Here is a 19,968-nt window from a genome sequence, read left to right on the forward strand (position 1 = left end):
AGAGCATGACACATAAGGCAAACAAGAAATCACAGGACAAGTACATAGAGAATAAAGCCCTATTTGCACCAAAATAGTAACAAAAGGTCAAGTCCCATGTATGTCAAATAATACACATCATAAAACAAACTGAATTTTAGAGTCAATGTAACCGTTCCAGAAGGACTTGCCACAATTCAAAAAAGCTAGAAGAGTACTAAGTCCACAGCCCGCAATAATACAATCACGGTTACCTCAGTGGACCAATCCTTGACTTGGATCCTGCGTAGAAATCTAAGGTCCTGCTTCTGAATACATCCCGGCTCCATTCTTACTTGCAGCCAATGGAAGACCTTATTCTTTAAAGATGGTCTAAATTCCCACTGCTCAATTCTATATACGTTGGTCAGAACGACGATAAAACTGAAATCCTGCTCCTCGGTTCAGACCACAACCTATCCAAACTCACCCCGGACTATGCCTCATTTAACATCGATAACAATACTATTAAGGTTATGCGCGAGGTCAAAACTTTAGGTTTTTACCTCGACTCAGCTCTGTTTCTTTGATCAGGATAATGTTTCTTTGATCCATAATGTGAGGTCTCAAGTTTGTCCAGAATCTCATGCATGTCCTGTTTCTTAAGATGTTGGGGTTCCTCTTCACTACCCAGACCCTCGACTTACCCCCTAGGTTCCCGGCATTCCCATTTCCAGCGGGTAGTGATTTACCAACACACAGAGGTTAAACTAGGGCTGTAGAAGGAACATCTTTCACTGCCACCTGATGAGTACTGATTCTGCTGCAGCTCCCTGCCAGGGCAGCAGAATCGGCTCCCCTTATTTGACACCCTAAGCCTTCCTGTAAGCAGCGATTCTGATAGGCATCCATTTGGCATTGTTGTCTACCCTACCGGAGGATGCATGTAGTGTAACTCTGTAAAAAGATTCAATGTAGCGATTAAAGTCGTTGCTATTGTGGCATTGGTTTAAACCTAAAATTATTTTTTTCCTTGATTGATTTCCAGTTCTCTCCCTGGCGTCCTTCGCTAACTGGATTAGTATTCATCCCGGAAAACACTGTAGACGTGGCGTCTGACGTAATAACTTCCAGGCTACTGGTGGGTGATGGTGAAATGGGGTTTCCTAAGTGTGGGACCTTGGACAGATTCCCCCCATCCCCCATCCTTCTGACGAGGGCACCCTTTCTTATCAGGTTCTTGACTAGCTATAGACCCGACCAGCGAAATCCCCAAATCAATATCCATATCCATATCCATCTCCATGTCAAGTGTTTCCAATTTATCTTGCTGGAGATGCTTGAGCTTTTTGCCAAAACCACAGAAGAGCCGGCCAAAGTCACACTTGGGGTCGTACTCATAGTTGAAAGGCTTGGATCAAAAAAAGCCAAGTCCCTGATCCCCGGGCTAAACGAAGGTTGTGGAGGCCATAAGGGAGATTCAGGGAACGTACCTTTGCTTTGTATACGAGACTCCATTAAATAAACAGACGTCTCATTTACAGCCCCTGTTAGTGCACAAGCTCTCGTTATTGACCATAGTGTACCAAAAAGGAGAAATACTTTCCCACCTGCCATGAGACTCATGCCGACACAGGCACACACCAAGACTGCAGCTCGATGATGCACAGCAGCTTACAGGCACGGACAGCCGGACAGGATTGAAAAGCAGCTAGCAAGGAACTCCAACAGGTGCGGTTGGGGGGGAACCCCTCTGCTAGCTTTTGGGATTTCAGTGGCAACTCAACACGCCCGCCCGCATCCGACGGGACTCAGGACTCCAACCTCTGTGATAATGCTAGAGGAAAGGACCCTCTAACGTGTCTGAACGCATCATGCTACACTGGGCTCCCGGCCGCTTGCGACAGCAGTCTCTCGGGTGGCCGGATAGGGATCATGGAGGAATATGCCGCTCATGTTGATGGTTACTTCTGTATTTAAAAAATTGTATCCATCTGCCACTATCAATCCTTCTCTCTCTTGATAGTGTCTCTTATATTTCTTGGCCGTTTTCCCGCTATGCCCTCTGTCATCTTGCTACCCTTCACCTGCTGTTGCGCTGAAGTAAACAAATCCATAATAAGCTGCTGCCCCGCACTTTGAATATTCTCCATGCTTCCAGAACTGCTCATTTAAAAGTGAGCTTTCACAAGAAATATAGCAAAATCTCTCCATGATCTGTTTTTTGGAACGCCCCAAAGGAAATTATTAACATGGGTCCTTCTGTATTCTAACTGGCATTACGCTTTTTCAGACAACCCTAATGGCTTCAAGTGCAGCGCCAGCACGACTGATGGTGAGAAGCGTCTACCAAAAATATTCTGTTAATCCCCTCCCCGTCCCATTATCATGCATCACATCCTCCAACTGTCCAGATGTGAGTCAGGAAATACATGAATGCACAATGAAGCATCCTGTCTGCATAGAGCCTGCTCTGCAGCCTGTTGCCTCTCCTGAGGTTTTGTCTGCAAGTACCGCCAACCTTAGTCAGCATTTTCAATGGAGAGGGATCATGGAAGTTGTAGTTCTAAATATCTGGAGAGTCGCAGGTTGCAGATCCTTGACTTAGAGACCCTGTTCGTTGATACAGTATTTCTCCTACATAGAGTCTCACCAGAAAAGTGTATTCCTGGAGTGGTTTCATGAGACATAAAAGCTGGATTTTTATTTTTCGTAAGGCTGTCCATCAAAACTTCAAAGATACAGCAATGTTTTCATCTGCAAAGTAATTAGTAACAAAGTGATGTCCCGTTTCTTTAGTCACTCAAAGCAAATGTCACTAGTTCCGTTATCGATGCACCAGTCTGGGTAAATGGCCGCTTTTGGCATCTTCCAGTATGAGACATGTTCTCCAACCTCTGCTCTAAATTAGGTTGCTGTATCACGTTTCATGCTGGAGTCCAGCTTCTGACTGCGGGACCGGATTTCGTACCATACTGCTCGGCGTTGCCTTGCTACCAACACTTGCGCATTGTCTTGGAGCTATACTCCTGGGCTATAAGCGCAGAAAGTCAACAAGATCCATCTCATGAGCTCCAGAGTCCAGCCCAAGGTGGATGCTGGTCAGACATTGCATCCTTCGCCATTAACATCAAAGGAGTAGGTTGGCAACGTACTGCATTTGTATTCAGTAATATTCTGAGAAGCTGGGTTCTAGCGGTGGGACCTTACTTTTACACCATTAAACCTTGTTAATACTTGCAACAAAAAACAGGTAGGAATGCTGTCAGACCCCTTATGCCACTTGAATTGCTCGGGTGCTGTGTTCAGACCAAATAGGAGCATCAGCTTCCACAAAAGGACCTCTGCTAGAATGCCTCCTGATGTGCAAAGTGGAAAATAAGCTGCCTCTTTTCAATAATGTAAATTGCCTAAAGATCCACCTTTGGGGAATAGGGAACTACATGTTTTAACTTACTAAAAAATCTCAAAAGGGAGCAAAATACCCCCTTTTCTTAAGTGTCTGGAGAATTGTTCATCCTTTAGTAGCCGTGCCAGTAATTGGGAGTTGTTTTTTTACCAGCACCTGGCAATGGGAAAGTACCGGGGCATTCTAGCCCCGGCGGACCCGGTACATCCCCATTGCCGCGTGCCAGTAATAATTACTCCCCATTCCAAATTGAGCCCAGTAGGAATGGGGAGGTCGGATACACGGGCACCATTTATGAATGGTGCCGGTGCATCCCACATGCTCTGCTCTCGGGTGCGAGGACGCCCGCCAGGTCAGACCTGGAGGGCGGAAAGGCACCCGCGAGCAGAACTCGTAGTTTGCCAGTCCGGTAGTAACAGCGCTGTTACTTCTGGACCGGCAAACTTGTAATGAGGCCCATTGTGTCCAACCTCTCCCTGCCAGAACTACAGAAGAGAAAGACTAAGTAGACAGCCCAGTTTTTAGGATGTACACAGCAGGATGCCGAGAAGACAGGCTGTCCACCCTCCATGATTACTGATGCAGAGGCAGAGAAAAGGTTGTAATTGGATAAAAGTGGGACTATGCAGGATGTGGCATCTACCCTGCAATAGTGCTGCAGGCCTAGGCCCAATATTAGTGAAGAGGAGGGAAGAAGAAAGACTGTCTAGTTATTACTGGGTGTGGCAGCTCCGGAGGCGCAGCATCAGCAGGGGGCGAGGAAACTCATTCTACCATGTGTCCGTCTTCTAGTGTTCAGAAGACCAGGATTCAGAAGACCAGGCTGAGCGGACGACGAGACAGAAGGAGGAATAATGTGACTGACTAATGTATCGGAAATAAAACGCGCGCAGCAGAACAAGAGGGCGGGCGCAGGGTAATGATGAGGCTCGGAGGCCGTCATGGCCGTACACGTACAGTGGCTTTTTACAAAACCCCGGGTCATTTCCAAGTGGTAAATGGAGGGCTTTAAGGGGTTGATAAGATTTTAAGGAAGGAGTGTTTTAGCCTTTACATTTGTAATTGGGAGTAACAGGAGGTTTTGGGGAGTAAACAAATGAGTTCTCATTGTTGACAGAGTATTTTTTAGGCAACTAAAACTACTTTTTATTTTTAAAATCTAGATGTTTTTTGTTATGCATAGTTTTTTGTGGCCAGCCATAGCTATAAATAAAAAGATATCTTTTTTTAAATCCTATAGGCCCTCTTCCGATCAGAGAATGCAACAGCAGTGCTCCCCTGTGTGGCTTGCACTGTGGTTGCTTCCGGTATGACACATCAACCACTTGCAGACCCACACTTACCCATTAGTGTTATTTTGTTGGGAGTATTTGCCTAATTTTTGGGAGTAAAACGCGGGTATGCCACTTGTCTTGCAGCCTGGGTATATGTGACGATCATAGGAGTATAATTATAATTGGTTATTTATAATGCGCTTAATACCCAGCGGTTTCTAAGCACGGACCCGGGGATCGAACCTGTGTTGCTCTGCGCCGTCTTGCTTCCAAGGCGAGCGCCTTGCCACTGAGCTATCCTGCCGGGAATCAAGGATGATGTAGTGGGCATTTTATGATGGAAGTGTAGATAATACATTGTGGAAGGAGTGATTTAAAGACGAATTGGGCATATAGATAAATACGATTGCTTATAATTGGAGGCGGGCACAGAGATTTTTAGGTTTGGAAGATGTAAGTAAGCCTCAAAGAACAAAAGCCAAACTAATGCAAGTAGAAGTATATATCTGTTTTGTATAGTTCTCAATAACTGTAGGGTATATATGACGACTGGGATAGGTATATAGACCATCCAGTAATTGAGAACTAGAATGCATAGGGGCTGCACTAAGCATGTGAACCCCACTAGGAGTGAATCATGCATTATAGAAATAAAGCTCCAGTTAGTCCTCTCGTTATAGCACTCCAATAATGTTGAACTATGTGTAGTTGGTGCATTGCGAGGGTGGACTCCGCTCCCACTAGATAAATTATGCATTCATAAAAGTGGGAATTGTCTCTTGTTTCCTTGTTTTCGTGTTTGTTCACATTGTCATGCTGATGTTGTCTGATATTGGACATACGCATCAAACTGCCTGTCAGGTCATGAGGCAGATAGATGGCAGGCGGCTCTCAAGGGTGACATTTAAATGTGGGCTTTTAGTAAGGAAATTGGGATTCCACCGCTACTAAGCTCTTCCTGTCGTCAGTGTTTTATGGTTTGTCCTCTGTGTTTACAGCTTGTTTTTTTTTTCTTCTGCAGAAAGCAGTTGGAGGCAAGAAAGACCGCTCCCTCTTCCTGTTTACGGACTTATTGGTTTGCACGACACTGAAACGCAAATCGGGGTCGCTTCGTCGGAGCTCCATGAGCCTGTAAGTAGCTTCCCACTGTTCACGCCACTTTCCATGCACTTTGTGATTGCCCGAAGGCTGTCTTCATGCTCACACGTTCGTTCGTAGAGAATTTCATTATGCCTCCATTAAATACAGACCACACATAATTAAATTAAAATAGAGTAATTGCGCTGGCGGTCAAAAAATAATGCCATAGTTGCTTACATATTTCAATATTAGGTCTGTAAATCCTTTCACTGATCACAGTAATCATACCGTTGGGTAGATATTCCGTTTTGAGTGAATTTCTCCCCACTTTGTGAGTCCCCCGGCATTTTTGCTGGACTTCTGGATTTTTGCACTGATTCTCCTGAGCGAGTGGGAACCTTTTTCCACACTCGTTCATTCTGTTACTCTAACATGGGGAACCCTTTTTATCTCATTTTGATACGTTTTAATGGAGTTATGCGTTCCTCCATCTACATTTTATTATTGCAGCGCACACCACTTTCTGTGCAGGGTTGTGGGGAGCTCCCTGAGCTTCCCTTTTTATTTTACCTGTGTTAACATGTTACCAGGCCAGCGGCTGACGTTTTGTCCAACCTCTACTTTATTTTGTGAGATCAGCACACCCCACCTTAAGGGGAGTGCTGAGTGGAAACACGGTCTCCCTTTTATCCCTTTTCCAGTAACCTTTAGTTACTGCTCCAAGTTCATCTGACAGGCTGGTGGTAGTGCACCTTTTTGGACAACATTTTGTGGACTTTTGCAGCAGGCTGCTTTCGCAGCTTTGGGAAGCGACACAAGGGCCCTGATTTGCTTAAAATGGTGGCTGTACTTTTTTAAGCCCTGTTCATGATGACTTGTTCTCACTCGAGCCTTCGTCTACCTAGCCTGGGTGGGAGAGGTCTTGATGAGTTTTTTTGTCTTTGGCCCGCTTTCCTTGGAAAGCCTGCCAAGACTGAGTGCCTGAACGGACAGGCCTTGGGCGGGGAGGGGGCGGTGAGTGGTGGGGGGGGCGGGTGCTGACCAAAACTCCCCTCGTCTTTGTCCTGCTGTGTGCCTGCCTGGAACCAATTTGTGCTGGGATGCTGCCTGTCCCCATTGGACAATCCCCCCCAAGTTTGAATGAATGCATGTTTCGTGATTTGTGGACTCAGCCAGTTTTCCTGCATAAAAGATGATTCCTGGAGCAGAAACTCGGTCAACCACTGAAATTTAAGATCCGACGAAGGACGGAGTCCGCATCCACTTCCAGCGACCTCCAGAGCCGTCTGAGTAACCGCTGCTCTCCCAACCTCTACTTCTGTGCGACTGAGAAACCCTGAAGCTGGTGACCTCCTCACTTGGACTGGTGGGCCTAACAAGTCCCAAGACTAACTGCATTTTGCACCATCCCCGGACGAGCTGTGACCTCCACGGCCTGTAATTCCTCAATGCACGGGGTCCTGTGCCATTTTGCAGTGCAACATCTTCTGAAGCTTGGTTTTATCTGAAACTGTGTAGGCATCTTTCTTGGCCCTCCAGTGACTGGATCCCACTCCTGAAAGTCCCCTCAGCTGAGGCAAGGACCAAGAAATGGGGCAACCTTCACCTCCTTCAACCGAGATTTGAAAAAAGTACCAACAAGCCAGTACTGCAGAGATCTTCAGCTGGGCATCCGACTACTCGAGAACAACCTCCAGATCCATCACCAGTTCTTTTCTTCAGTCACCAAGACCAAGAATCCTGAACCGGGGTCTGCTGTCACCTCTACTTGGGGACTGTACTGCTGCACCAGCTTCTTCGCTTACAAGGTACTGTTCAGCCCCTAATACTTAACTGGGGCCTACTTTGTTGTTCCTGTACTTCGGAGGGTTACAGTTAAGCTGTTACTTGAATCCCCTCCCAGGCCTTCATTGAGCTACATTGGGGTGGACAGCCCATTGTGCTCCTTACCAAAGAAACCTAACTGATACTCGCATGTAAATTTGAGGGAAGAACTCGTCATTGACTCTGCCTTTTCCACTACTTATCTGCCTTTACTCCCTCAGCCCTTGGTCACTGCACCACCAGTGCCCCCTGGACTCTGTGAGACTCACCTAGGATTGGGATGGACTTCCTAAGATTGGCTAAGCAGGGGTTAACGAAAGTTAAACAAGTTGCTCTAACGTGTGCATACTTGTTTCAGATGTTTCTACTACTTTCTGTTACCTTACAGATGTTCTAAAGTATTTTGATCCATTGGCTATTGTACGTATTCAGTGTTTAATGCTACTTACTTTACTTAAATGTTGTCATCCTTAGTGTATGCTCCGAGTCCTGTGTGCCTGACTACAACCCTCCTCCCTCCTAGACTATGCCTGGCTGCTCAGCCATTTCTACCAAACCTTTGGATAGTTCAGGCTAAACCTAAGGGGTGTAACCATGTACACTAAAGGTAAGCTTTCTAACGTCTTGTCTCAAACTGGACTTTACAAAACCCCCTAAAACATACATTGGTGTGTGGTGAACAGGTCCAGCAGACTCACCATACTCACATGTACCGATCCAGGAGTGGTGGGCGGGGGGAGAGAGATACGTGCAACCTAATCATACATTGCGTTCATGCGATATTATAGACTTCACAGGGGCTCATTGGAGTGCAGTGGACAAACCCGTACAGGCAGGGTCAATAGAGTGCTCGTTTTGACATCTGTGCAGAGCCTGTTGACGCAGGTTTGAATCCCGGCAGGGCCAAACTCAGCCTTTCATCCTTCCGAGGTCGATAAATGAGCACCACACACCGTAGGTAATAATAAGCAGCGCTCAGATACCTGTGGGTTCGTAGCGATATATAATTGCTAAATTATTATTATATTATTAATCCTTTGGCTTACTGCCCCATTAAGGGAATCCAAGAACCTCACCTCGTGGCATGCAGTTGAAATCCATGGCCACAATGGCGTTCGGCAAGCTAATGTCACCACGTTACTGAAGCAGATATTTCCCAGAACAGGAGTCCGCAGCATAGAACAGAAACCACCAACTGCAGTTGGGTGCCCACTATGCAGAGGCAATGCACATGTCAGAAATAATATGGCAGTCAAGCCCTTTGGAGAATCGGTATGTTCGTTGCTGTGGCCATGCCAAAAGCACAGCTGTAGCAATCTAAACAAAAGTAATTCACCTGTCACAGGCACGTAGTACTTTTGGTACATGGGCTCATACACTCGGGGTAATTATGAGACAGAGGGAAGGATGAAGGCCATACAAAAGCCAGAAGGGGCATAGGTGGAGTAGGTGAATTTGGATGTGTAGCAGGAATGAGGCAGTGGTGTGCTGAGGACCAAGAGAGGAGCTGAAAGGTGGAGAGGGGTGTCGAGAAAGTGATAGTCATGTGATTTTAGGAGGGGAGATATGGAGCAGAAGAGTAAGAATATGAGAAGTCTGAAGGTCATGGGGAAAGGGTTGCAATCCAACAGGCTGTTGGTGTTGAAGGATTAGGAGGGGGAAGATTACAGAAGCTGAAGGGTGCAAGCGGAAAGGGGGGGGGACATTCAAATATTAGGAGGTTGGACAAAAGATCTGGAGGAAAAGTTGTGGTCTGGGTGAAGACTAGAAAGAAGATTGTAGTAAAGAGACAGGATTTGGAGGAGAGGAAAGAGAACAGCAAGAGGTGGTAGGAGTTGATGGACAACAGGAGAGAGGCAGAATATGGAGGATCAAAGAGAACAGGGAAAGAGATTCTGAGGAACACTAAGCAGGAAGTGGGGGAACAATCTAGACAAGGAGAGTGATGAATCTGGACAATTCGACCCTTCTCACCAGAAGGGGGCCACCCCCTTTGAGGCTAGGGAGGTAAGCCAGCGATGGAAGACCCCCCTTGGGGATCTAGGCAAGTGCAACCTCACTGGAAGTGACTCCCCTATTGAGGACAAGGACTCCCATTCCAGAATGGAACTCCGTGTTGAAACCACCTTTTCTGCATATACGAATATGGAAACCTCCTGCTACCACAGTATTTTACAAAGATCCTTCTTTACCTCGCTTGGCTGCAGTTAATGCTGAATATAACCTGAATTCCCTGGTCAACAAAGGTGGATGTGGTTCACTTTGTTACTTTGACGTATATAAGAAGAGGGTGGATTGTAGAGCAAGGAGAGACTCCTACGGAGGCAGTAGGACTGCTAAACCGAGGCAAGCCTCCGCAGTATTGACGTCCTGGAGGGACTTGGCCACGCTGGGCTGTGGAGCCAGTGGAAGCAAGGAGGGTGAGGAAAACGTGAACAAAATGCGCAGGTTGGTGTTCTATCCAACCTAGAAGCCCAGTTTGGAACGAGAGCAGAGACGGAAAGACGCCCGTCTCGTCTGGTGGCGTGACCACGACTTGTGGCGGTCTGGGATGCCAGTAACCAATGCTGAGGCCAGACCGTATGTGGGAGGCCCGATCCCTGAGCTCACTTCACTTTGGACCATAGCTAACGAAATACATAGCCAACAAGGTTTTGGGAGCATGAGAATCTGGACAGAAGGTATGTCCCTTCAAGGTGCAAACATTGTGAATAATAGCTGAGGAAACTATCCAGGTTGAGAGCCTGAGGAACACGAGTGTGCACTTCCACTATGAAAGAGGGAGTGAGAGTATGAACCTTGTGAAAAACCACTGGAAAAGCTGAGAAACGGGTGTGTGTAGATGCCCTATAAAAGGGGGAGTGAGAGTAATATGACCATTGTGAGAAATCCCTGGAAAAGCTGAGAAATCCAAGTTTGAAAACACCCTGTGAAAGGCGGATTAAGAGTAACAAAGAATATTGTAAATAATGTCTGGGCAAAGCTACCAAGTGTACGGGAACCGAAACCTGAGAGTGGAACATTCTATATACCGGGAAATAGAGAGAGCAATACACACCGTGAATCAAAGATTGGGGATGACGACTGGAAAAGACTTTTTAAGGTTTCAGGACCCTGAGAAACCAGAGATGAAAAAACCTAAAAAAAGAAGGGGAACTGAGAAACATACTAACACTGTGAATAACGGCTAGAAAAAGTTATTTGGATTGTGCGAGTCTGAGAAACCATATCATCCAACTAGCACCTGAAAGGGGGGAAAAGAAGGGTGAAATGAATAATTTAATTAAGGCTAAGAAAGCCAGAAAGATTGCAAAACTTTGAACAACCAGAGCGCACCTCCATCCTATCCAAAATAACTTGTGTGAAAGAAAAGAAGCTGTCGAAGGATGACAGGACTTTGGCGAGTCTCAGCGCCGCAAAGGAAGAAAGGACAAAAACATTTTTTTGTGTTATCTCAAGCAATCCTGGAGGAATGGGATGGTTTGCATCAAGAAACGGTTTACTTTATTAAAAGCAGAGACTGCAATGCTTAATGTGGTATCAAGGCTGGAAAGAATATCTTGCTAGAAAAAGGGAGCTTTGGAAGACGGAAAGCAAGGGCGAGGCAGAAGCCTTGCTGAGGCTAATGTGCAAAGCCTCCCCATTTTCCTCATTTTAGTTGGGCGTTTTCTACAGTGGTAGGGCCAGTTAGCCTGATAGGATTCGGACTAAAGAGCTTTAATTTGGACTTTAGCATCCACCCTAGAAATAGGGCAAGTTAAGAGTTTGATTCCTTTTCTTTTAATAAAATCCTTGAAACATGACTCGCAATAATCCGCGTCCTTCTGGTTCACCACAGGAGACCGGGAAGGAGAATGGTGAAGAGATGCAGGAAATGAGCAAGAAGGCTACGGTGAGGGGCAGGAGCAGGTAGGGGAGGGCGTAAATGATGAGGCACACCCAGAGTTAAATGGGTGCGAGTGGAGGAGCAGAGTTGCAAGCTTTTGGCAGAATACCGAGGAGGAGTAGGTAAATTCAGTGGAAGGAAGCCATATGAAAGGAGGAGTAAAAGAGCACTTAGGTATGTGTTTGTGGGGAACGCTGAGGCGGTAGATGAGGAAGGGCTGGTGGGGACCAGCGTTATGACCCTCAGCCAGGGAGCAGGTTTAGATCCATCAAACGTGACTCCAGCCCCTAGCTCAGTGGCAAGCCGCCTGCAGGGAACAGGAAATTCTCCTCTGAACAAGAGTACCAACAGCAACCCCATACACCTGTTTCAGCCTTGTTGGGCCTCATCAGTAGGGTGGAGCTGTGCCTCGCTGAGAAAACTGAGCAAGGGGTCTACGTCTGGATTCTCCTGGTAACTTAGGGTGAGACTTAGTTACTTAATATTCAAAACATAGAGAGACTCCCAGAACCCCCTATCAGCACAAACACAGCCCATTGACCTGTTTTTTGGTGGATAGCCCCCGGGAGAGACTCAACCAAGTCTTTAGCTCACTGTCCCTTTCACAGAGGAGATATATCCCTGCATATCAGTCTTTGACCTGTCCAGGGGCAGTCCAGCACCGAAATGCCAGGCACTGAAATGCCAGTCAAATCTCCTCTGAACAAGAGTACCAACAGCAACCCCAGACACATGTTTCAACCTAGTTGTGCCTCATCAGTGAGGTGGAGCTGTGCCTCTCTAAGCACAGAGAGCAAGGGGTCCATGTCTCGTTTACCCCGGGTAACTCAGGGTGACCAACACCAATTTCCTAAACATACAGAAAGGGGTCTGGGAGCCCCTTTACCGAGAACAAATACGTGTGGGCACCTTCCCATAGACCAGGTTATTTGGCAGTGTTTGTTCTCAGTGCAAAGGCTGCCAGACGTACCTTTTGTATGGTAGGACCACTTTATTGATTATAATTTCAGTAAAGAGTTTACCAAAGTATTTGATATATGTCTCTGAGGAAGAATCGTCGATCTGAAATGTGTTGGATTGGATTTGTCATCTTGGAAAGCATATGCACTTAGATTCTTGCTAATTAAATCTTAGTTCGACATCAAAGTTCATGTTGTATAACGGATGTTTGTGTAAAGGAAGTTAGTTACTTCGTTGTACTTTTCCGTGACATTTGTCACAAGAATTCGCCAATACCTCTGGTGGTCCCATGAGGTGAAGTTGATAGTTCCTTTGTGTGGATACAAGGATACTGACTTAATTTCATAACCATTGTGAGCAATAACCATTGTGAGCATTATGTGTGTCATTGTTTTATAGTAATCTCGCTGAATATTCGCATTGTGCCCGCTTCCTCCATTTTTGTTGGATACCATTTTGATGATCTCGGGGAGACGTCCTGAATATTATTGCTTTTGCCCCGTCATAGGACAGTGAGAGCCATTGCTGGCATATGATATGTTGGCACCTGGGTATGCTTCCGGAAGGACAGCAAGAGCAGTGGACAGAGTTGGTCTTCATAAGAAAGATTTAATGGGGGAAATCAAATTGCAGAGGATACTGGAGCAAGAGAAGCCACTGTGGGACATTCCAGGGACTGTACATGGCACACATGCTTAATGCACAAAATGTTCAGAGGACGGCACCCACAAGGACTGTGGTTTAGTACTGTAAGGCACGTCACAAGGTCACAGTTCAGATACAGGAGGATCAGAGTTAGGGAAACACTGGGGGCTGCCACTCACTGGGCGATGCTGGTCCCAGAAGCGGTATACCCCTATCCCGGCACTCCACCCATCCCGGCCTAGGTTACTCCCGATCCCCCGGGGTAGCCGCTAGGGGAATGTAAAATGTGATGTACCATCAGGTAGAGAAGATCATCGTGAATCAATGAGTCCCCGCTCGCGGCCCCGTAGCCAGATGTCTCTGCAAGATGCAGCTGAACATGTGTGAAAGGCAACCTGAAAAAGAGACACATATTGTAGGAGGACCTGCAAATTGTCCCACTTGAGACGGGGGTGGGGGCTTGTGGTCTTTTCTGGAAGTCTACAGATCACACCAAGGGAAAACTAGAGGCACTGCGTACCTCTGTGGCAGCTACTTGAGTCGGGTGAGTAGATCAGAGACCCCATCGGACTCCAAGACGGCTGAAGAAACACACGGGGCCCACATTGCATGTTCATTAATGCGCCACATTAGCTCATTACGTCAGAGAGTAAGGAGAGAGTACTCATGCGATAACATATATGACCAGAGAGGGAGAAAATAATTGTATTTAATTGGAAACATTTTCAAATAATATAATCAACTAGTTAATGAAACACAATCCTCACAAGACCATTGCGATTCCCCATATCTACATTTCACAATATGTTTGTTACATGCATGAGTTTGAAACAGAAGTCATTATGTCCTCCCATTAGTGGAACTGTTTGATTATGGACACCAAACGGGTCCAGTCATACATTGGAGAATGGTGAGATACTAGGAGGAGAAATGAAGGAGGGAGAGATCAAAGTAGAGTGAATTTAGCCAGTAAGATGGTTCAGTTGGTTGAGCGCTCGTTTCTGTGATCTGTGTTTGATCTGCAGGTCGTTGGTTCAAATCGGGGAAAGCCCAACGCAGCCTTTCATCCTTCTGAGGTCGATAAATGAGTACCAATTTCGATTGGGTAATATATGTAAATATGTCCTATGTAAAGAGCTTTAGATTAAAGCGCTATATAAAGAATCTAATTATTATTTTAATTATTGAATTGAGAGATGGCAGGAGAAAGAGAAAGGCAGGAGGCGAAACATCAGAAATGAGAGAGCAGTGCAGAGGTGGAGGGAGAAAGTTAAAGGGGAGGAAATGGGGAGAAAAGCCAAGAGCGGGGAGAGAGTGCAACAGGAGTGCGGAAGCCACCATTGGAGGGAGGTAAAGACCCGCAAGGAGCAGGAGGAACACAGGAGCTTGGGCCTGGAGTCGGAGATTGGGAGCGACCGCCTTTAAGAGCACGGCCAGAATGGTGCCCTCTTAAATGGTGGAGTAGAGATCAGAGCCAGGCCCAGTCTGGGGGAAACTACACTTGAAGTTTCTCTCCTAAGAGCAAACCAGAGGCGAGAGTTGAAAGTGCCCTGGGGTGCAAATAGATGTTTATTGCCTGATTCTTTCCCCCATTAGATTACCGAAGGGTACCGAGGGTGGTGCCTGGTAGGAGTACTACCAATGTCTAACCCCGATTGCAACAGCGCAGGACCATAAAGACCCAGAGCCAAGGAAGATGTGTTCCGAACACTTTCAAATCCCACAGACCGATTGGCCAGCAAAGGAGGCAGATGAGAAAAGGTACACCAGGCACCAACCCTGGAGAAAGTGACTTAACTGGGGATTTAACAAAGTGTTCATAGTACAGTCCCTGACCCCATCACCACAGGCTCAGCAACCGGTGTCGTCCTTATACCTCGAAAGAAAGCCGATTGCAAACTTTTGACCGGCTTCGAATCCTATGTTGCAGCGAAGTGATTCTGCCGTGTATGGTGCAGCGATGACCTTATGCAACGCCCCCAACGGGTCTGATTGGGTGATTAGACCGTGCGAGTCTGTCAAGTGAGTTTTGAGAGCAGAAAGAGAATTGGACATTTAAAAAAGTCTGTGTGTTACCAATATGCACCATTGTGACCCATGGGAAAATGAATGTCAAAGAGGCAAAATGCCTGGGGCCAGCCAGCGAAAGATGTCGACAGTCATTATTTCGCTTTACAAAGCTTTTATTTAGGGTTTCGAAAAAAATGTATTCCGCATTAATGTCAAGACAGTTCTTGTGTTGATGAGTCTCTTATGATCTCTTTACATTTAATTTATTTTCCCTGATGCCAAAGTTTAAGCGTTCAAATGAGCCTCAAGTAAACGAATATGTAATTTCCCGGAGCGTGGTGTGTGGGGTTTGTTCTCACTGTCTTTATTAGACGCATTGAGGGCGTTACCCAGCATTCACTATCCGGCCCAACTCTGGCACTCGTTCGTTCGTGCAGCGTCTCTTTTCCTCTTCACCCAATCCGTGCTCGGGCTCACGTTTGCTTGCGGGAGTTCCAGTGTTGCTGTCTCTTCTGGATTCCCGCCTGGAGATCGGTAACATGTCTCCCGCTCGTCTCACTCCCCCGTTCACGCGGACGTCTATCAGCTCTGGAACCACTGGCCCTATGGGACATACACTCTATACAGTAAATACGTAAAACAATACGCAGAAACTTGTTTTGTGTTGGCAATAAAAAGGCTGTGGCTTTTTATTAAACATAATACTAATAAAAATATAACTCAGTACTATGGGCATTACCCAACAAACTGGTGTGCAGTGTTTTCTTAGTTCTGTACTTGTGGGCACTTGGGCCAGGAGCTGGAAGTTGCCCTTCTTTGCTCACAGGCTGCCCCTAGCCTGAGCTCTCAGGTCTGTGTGTTTGGGACCTGTAAATTGGCTGGTGAGCATTCCTGTGCCCGATGGCAATTTGCTTCCAGGCCCATGCCGCCTTACCTGCTCTTCTTTCACACAACTTTCAGACGACGACAGTTATCCTGTGCTTGCCCAAAATGTACCTTTTCCAGGGGGGGGGGTGTGTGATCTGGGAAAACGATAAGTCAGGGTGTTCTTTCTGCAGCCCTGCCTGTATAGGGCAAATATTCCCTGGGGCCATGCCAGCATATGGCTACTGGCCACGAAAATAGACAGCCACTTTGCACATATGTGCGTGGCTTCCTGCCTCTCCCCTCTGTTAGTGTTCTCTCCCCCTTTGAAGAAGGAGAGGCACTGGGGGTTTGGTGCAGTCACCAGCCGCCTGTTGGCACCTTTTTGTTGTGTCCTGAGTCCCCTCTCTGTCATGCTCTTCCTGCATGAGGAGAGGACAGGAGGTGGCCTGCCTTATGGTTGCCTTTCTTCCCCCCTTGCAACCTATATAGCCTGTGGTCCGCTCCTAAGCTTAAGGGCCGGTGCCCTTGAGCTCCATGGGGGTGCCTACTCATTTTGCGGCACCAGTCAATTTCTATGTCAATTTCCTGCCAATTGCCTCCGGATTACTGGATCCCTCCAATAGCGTGTGTTCTCGTGTACAGTCTTGCTCCCAGCATCCTCTTGGCCTTCTCTGCTCCAGGCTTCAGAATCTGCCTCCTCGTCTCCACACCTTCTCCACCTCTGCCCCTTCTCCCACCCCTCATGACTCTGCCCATTGCTCACGAGACTGGTGGCCTTTTCTATTGATCTTTGGCTGCTCCTCACCCTCCAACATTCTCTTGTTCTGACCTCTAGTCAAATTATTTTAGAAGGGGCTGGATTATAAAAGCGCTGTTTTTTCCCCCCAAAAGTGTTTACATTTTTTAATTTACATTTATTTCAGCGCACAAAACCCTTAGGCATCTAGGCACTAGTTACAGTGCATAGTACATTTAGTAAAGTGCAAGAAACGCATATGAGTTACAAAGAAAGTGTTTGTACATAGACTGGCAAAGCCTCACCTCATGGTACGGGGGAGGATGCATCAGGCATGCAGATAGGCCTGTGAAAAGCAGGTAGTGACAAACAGGACAGGTTTCATAAACCGCACAATGCTGCCCAGTAAATCAGGTTGTTTTAGACGAAATACATGTTTAGCATTAGGCTGAGGGTCACGTTAGGCCGTAGCAGACAAAATACATGGTTAGCATTAAGCTGATCTTGGGTTCCATTGCCATATTTTTTTCTGAAGCTGTGGTTGAGGTTCTCTTTGCATGGTTTACCAGGAGCGACTGGCTGTTTTTCTGTTTCCACTGGGGTCTACATGCCATGCATGAGTCCCCTTCTGTTAGTACTTGTTCACCAGCAGCTGGTGAATCTTTTTAACTGGAGGGGTGTAAATATTTGTCCCTGATATGTCCCAGTGACCACGCGTAGAGATGGAGCCCACGCCACTCAAGGCCATTCAAGGCCACTCAAGAATTTCTTTTAACTAATGGGTGAAAATTATGCATTTTAGAGCACGGTTTTTAGAAAAATTGGGTAAAAAGCCAAACAGTTTGCAATTGGGTTTTACAGGATGACTCATGAAAAAAGTCCAATAGATGCAAGTCACCAACAGTGCACAATAACATTTCTCTAACACATTTTCATGATGCCTTTTCCCACAATATGTGCCAATATAAAACATTTTCACACTGGCTGTGCCCATACATTTCCATACTGACTGCAACATTCTACCCTATTATTCCCATATAAGAACATACTCGTGCTTGCTTTAGGCATAATGCTAGTAATGATACTATAAGAAAACCTGTCTGTCGGTTCTGTCAATATATGGCAGTATACCCACATATGAACATACTCCAGTTGGCAATACCGTTAAAAATGCATGCCTGTTACGAATCAACTTCCAGGGGACCAGTGGTCCAGGGATGAATATCTGTTCATAAGCCATCAATCAGCCCCACACCTCTAGTACACCAGAAGGGATCTGAACAGATTGGAACACCAAGTCAATTATAAACCTCCTTGCCTAATTTTGATAACGTGGGCGGAACGGCAGGCTTATCACCGCAAGGTCGTGGATCATTGGTTAGTTGCAACACAGCGAAAATACAATTATTACCCAATGATAAAAGGGACTGTACAGTCAAGGTTGTAATACCAATATCTACTTTATTATGATTACAGCAGACAGTTCTAGCACACTACAAAATACAACCCACACTGTTAAGGAACACAAAGGCCAGACAGTTTCACGAAGGAATGGGAAACACTCTGGATACTGCCAGGAGGGTAGTTTGTAATATGTCTTACTGTTCAAGGCTATTTGGTTTCAGCACCAAGGGTCGTAACTGTCTCTAGGGGCCTTCGGAGAAGGACCGGGGGGGGCCAAACCACAATGTACTTGGTGCTTAAGAAGTTCTTGGTGCTCTACAGCCTCGAGGTGATTCCAGGCTGGTTTGCAGCTCCTGAAACAGAGTTTGAGGTGGGAGACCGCTGCGGGTATCAGGCAGCAGACAGTTCGGCAAGCGAGGCTGGATGGCCTTTAATGTGGCTCTGGGCCAAGAATCGTTGTCTCTGTGCTGGTTGGCGGATCTGGAGTGCTTGTCGAGGTGTCTCGGATGGCTCTTGTGACTGCCGCATGATAACATTCAGCAGCACAGACGGTTGCAGTTCAAGGACTCGATTGTCTCGAAAATGTCCTTAAAAGATGGACCCTGGTTGATGCTTGAGTGGCACTCGTAACTCATTTGCATGGCTTGTGTCATCCTTTAGAGAGAGACAGCCCAAAGCTTAGGGGAGTGTTTGCAGGCAATGGTTGTGTCCTTAGTTCAGATACTCTCCGGCACCTAGCAGGGCATGCTGTGTGCTGGCTGGGTTCCGGTTGTGGTGCTGCCAGACATGTCCTCTGAGTCCGGTAGCTCCCTCTGTTCATTGGAAGATGTTTAGGGGAGGGATCTTGCTTCCCTCTTGGAACTCCTGGCCTTCCCTCACTGGCGGAAGGTGTAAGGTAGACTGTGCCTTCAGCCCGGGTCCAATTGAGTCCTCCTTCTTACTCCTTTCAAAGTGATTGCATGATCTGCTAAGTGAGAGGTTCAGCCCTCTTTTAAAGCCAAATGGGCCCCAGTGATTGGTGCAGGTTAAGCCAACCTTAATGAACCAATCCTGGGTCCCGGCCAACAATCTTCTGGTATGCATGAGGTCAGGACCAGATTGCTCTGCAACAGGAAAGTTAAGGGATGACAACATATACCCAAGTCCCACCCATCTTCCTGTCTTTTGTAAATGAAAGTGTCTCTCTGATTAACTGAGCCCTCTGTGACTCTTGATTAAAGTGCAGATCTCCCTTGGAGTGGGTGCCGAGAGCAGACTTCCTGTCTCCCTCAAATCACATACTTCTCCCCTCTGAAAGGGCTCCGCTCTGCAGAGTTACCTATGGTAACTGAAGGGCCCAGACATGCCATTCACTGCCTTTCATGCCGAGGGGCGGGAACTAGCTTCAAGTTGACACATTGCATACCAAAGGGGTGTTAGCCCTGCTTTCTTGTTCAAAGGGGTGCTAGCCCCGCTTTCCTGTTGTCTGTCTGGCAACTAAGCCCCTTCCAGGCTTGCCTCATTTTCTCTTATTAGTATGTACTGCCACCAGCCGGATTAAACAATATGAAAGCAGATCCATAGTGCTTTTGATATTTTAATGCGGCTGCCCACAGCTGGCGAAAGGTGTGCCTTCCCCCTCCTTGAGATGCTTTGATGTACCCATGGCTGTCACATTCAGCTGAACATAACAGGGGAAGGTGGCGCCTGTAGGCTGTCTCTTCCTGGAGTACACGTGACTATGCATTTTGTGCAGTGAGCAAAGAAAATGTGTGTGGAATGGCCTCACACTTTTTCGGCGACTGATCTCCCATCATTCATTTTCATTATCAAAAAATCAAAAAAGCCCAGGCGAGCGCTCACTCCCCATGCAGTGGAATTCCTCTCAATTCCAAAGTATGAAAACATTTCCAAACTGGCTGTACTAAAATGCCAG

At 46.7% G+C, this 19,968-nt stretch overlaps 1 protein-coding gene across 1 annotated transcript in view; it reads left to right on the forward strand.

Moving 5' to 3' along the window:
• Positions 1-19,968, forward strand: part of ARHGEF17 (Rho guanine nucleotide exchange factor 17) — a 1,051,814-nt gene that overhangs the window by 923,615 nt on the left and 108,231 nt on the right. Inside the window, exon 8 of the mRNA XM_069640110.1 lies at positions 5,663-5,772. Coding sequence (XP_069496211.1) covers positions 5,663-5,772 — 110 coding nt within the window. The remainder of the gene's footprint in view (positions 1-5,662; positions 5,773-19,968) is intronic.

The sequence above is a fragment of the Ambystoma mexicanum genome, chromosome 7q, assembly GCF_040938575.1.
Source record: "Ambystoma mexicanum isolate Mex_15411 chromosome 7q, UKY_AmexF1_1, whole genome shotgun sequence".
Taxonomy (NCBI): Eukaryota; Metazoa; Chordata; class Amphibia; order Caudata; family Ambystomatidae; genus Ambystoma; species Ambystoma mexicanum.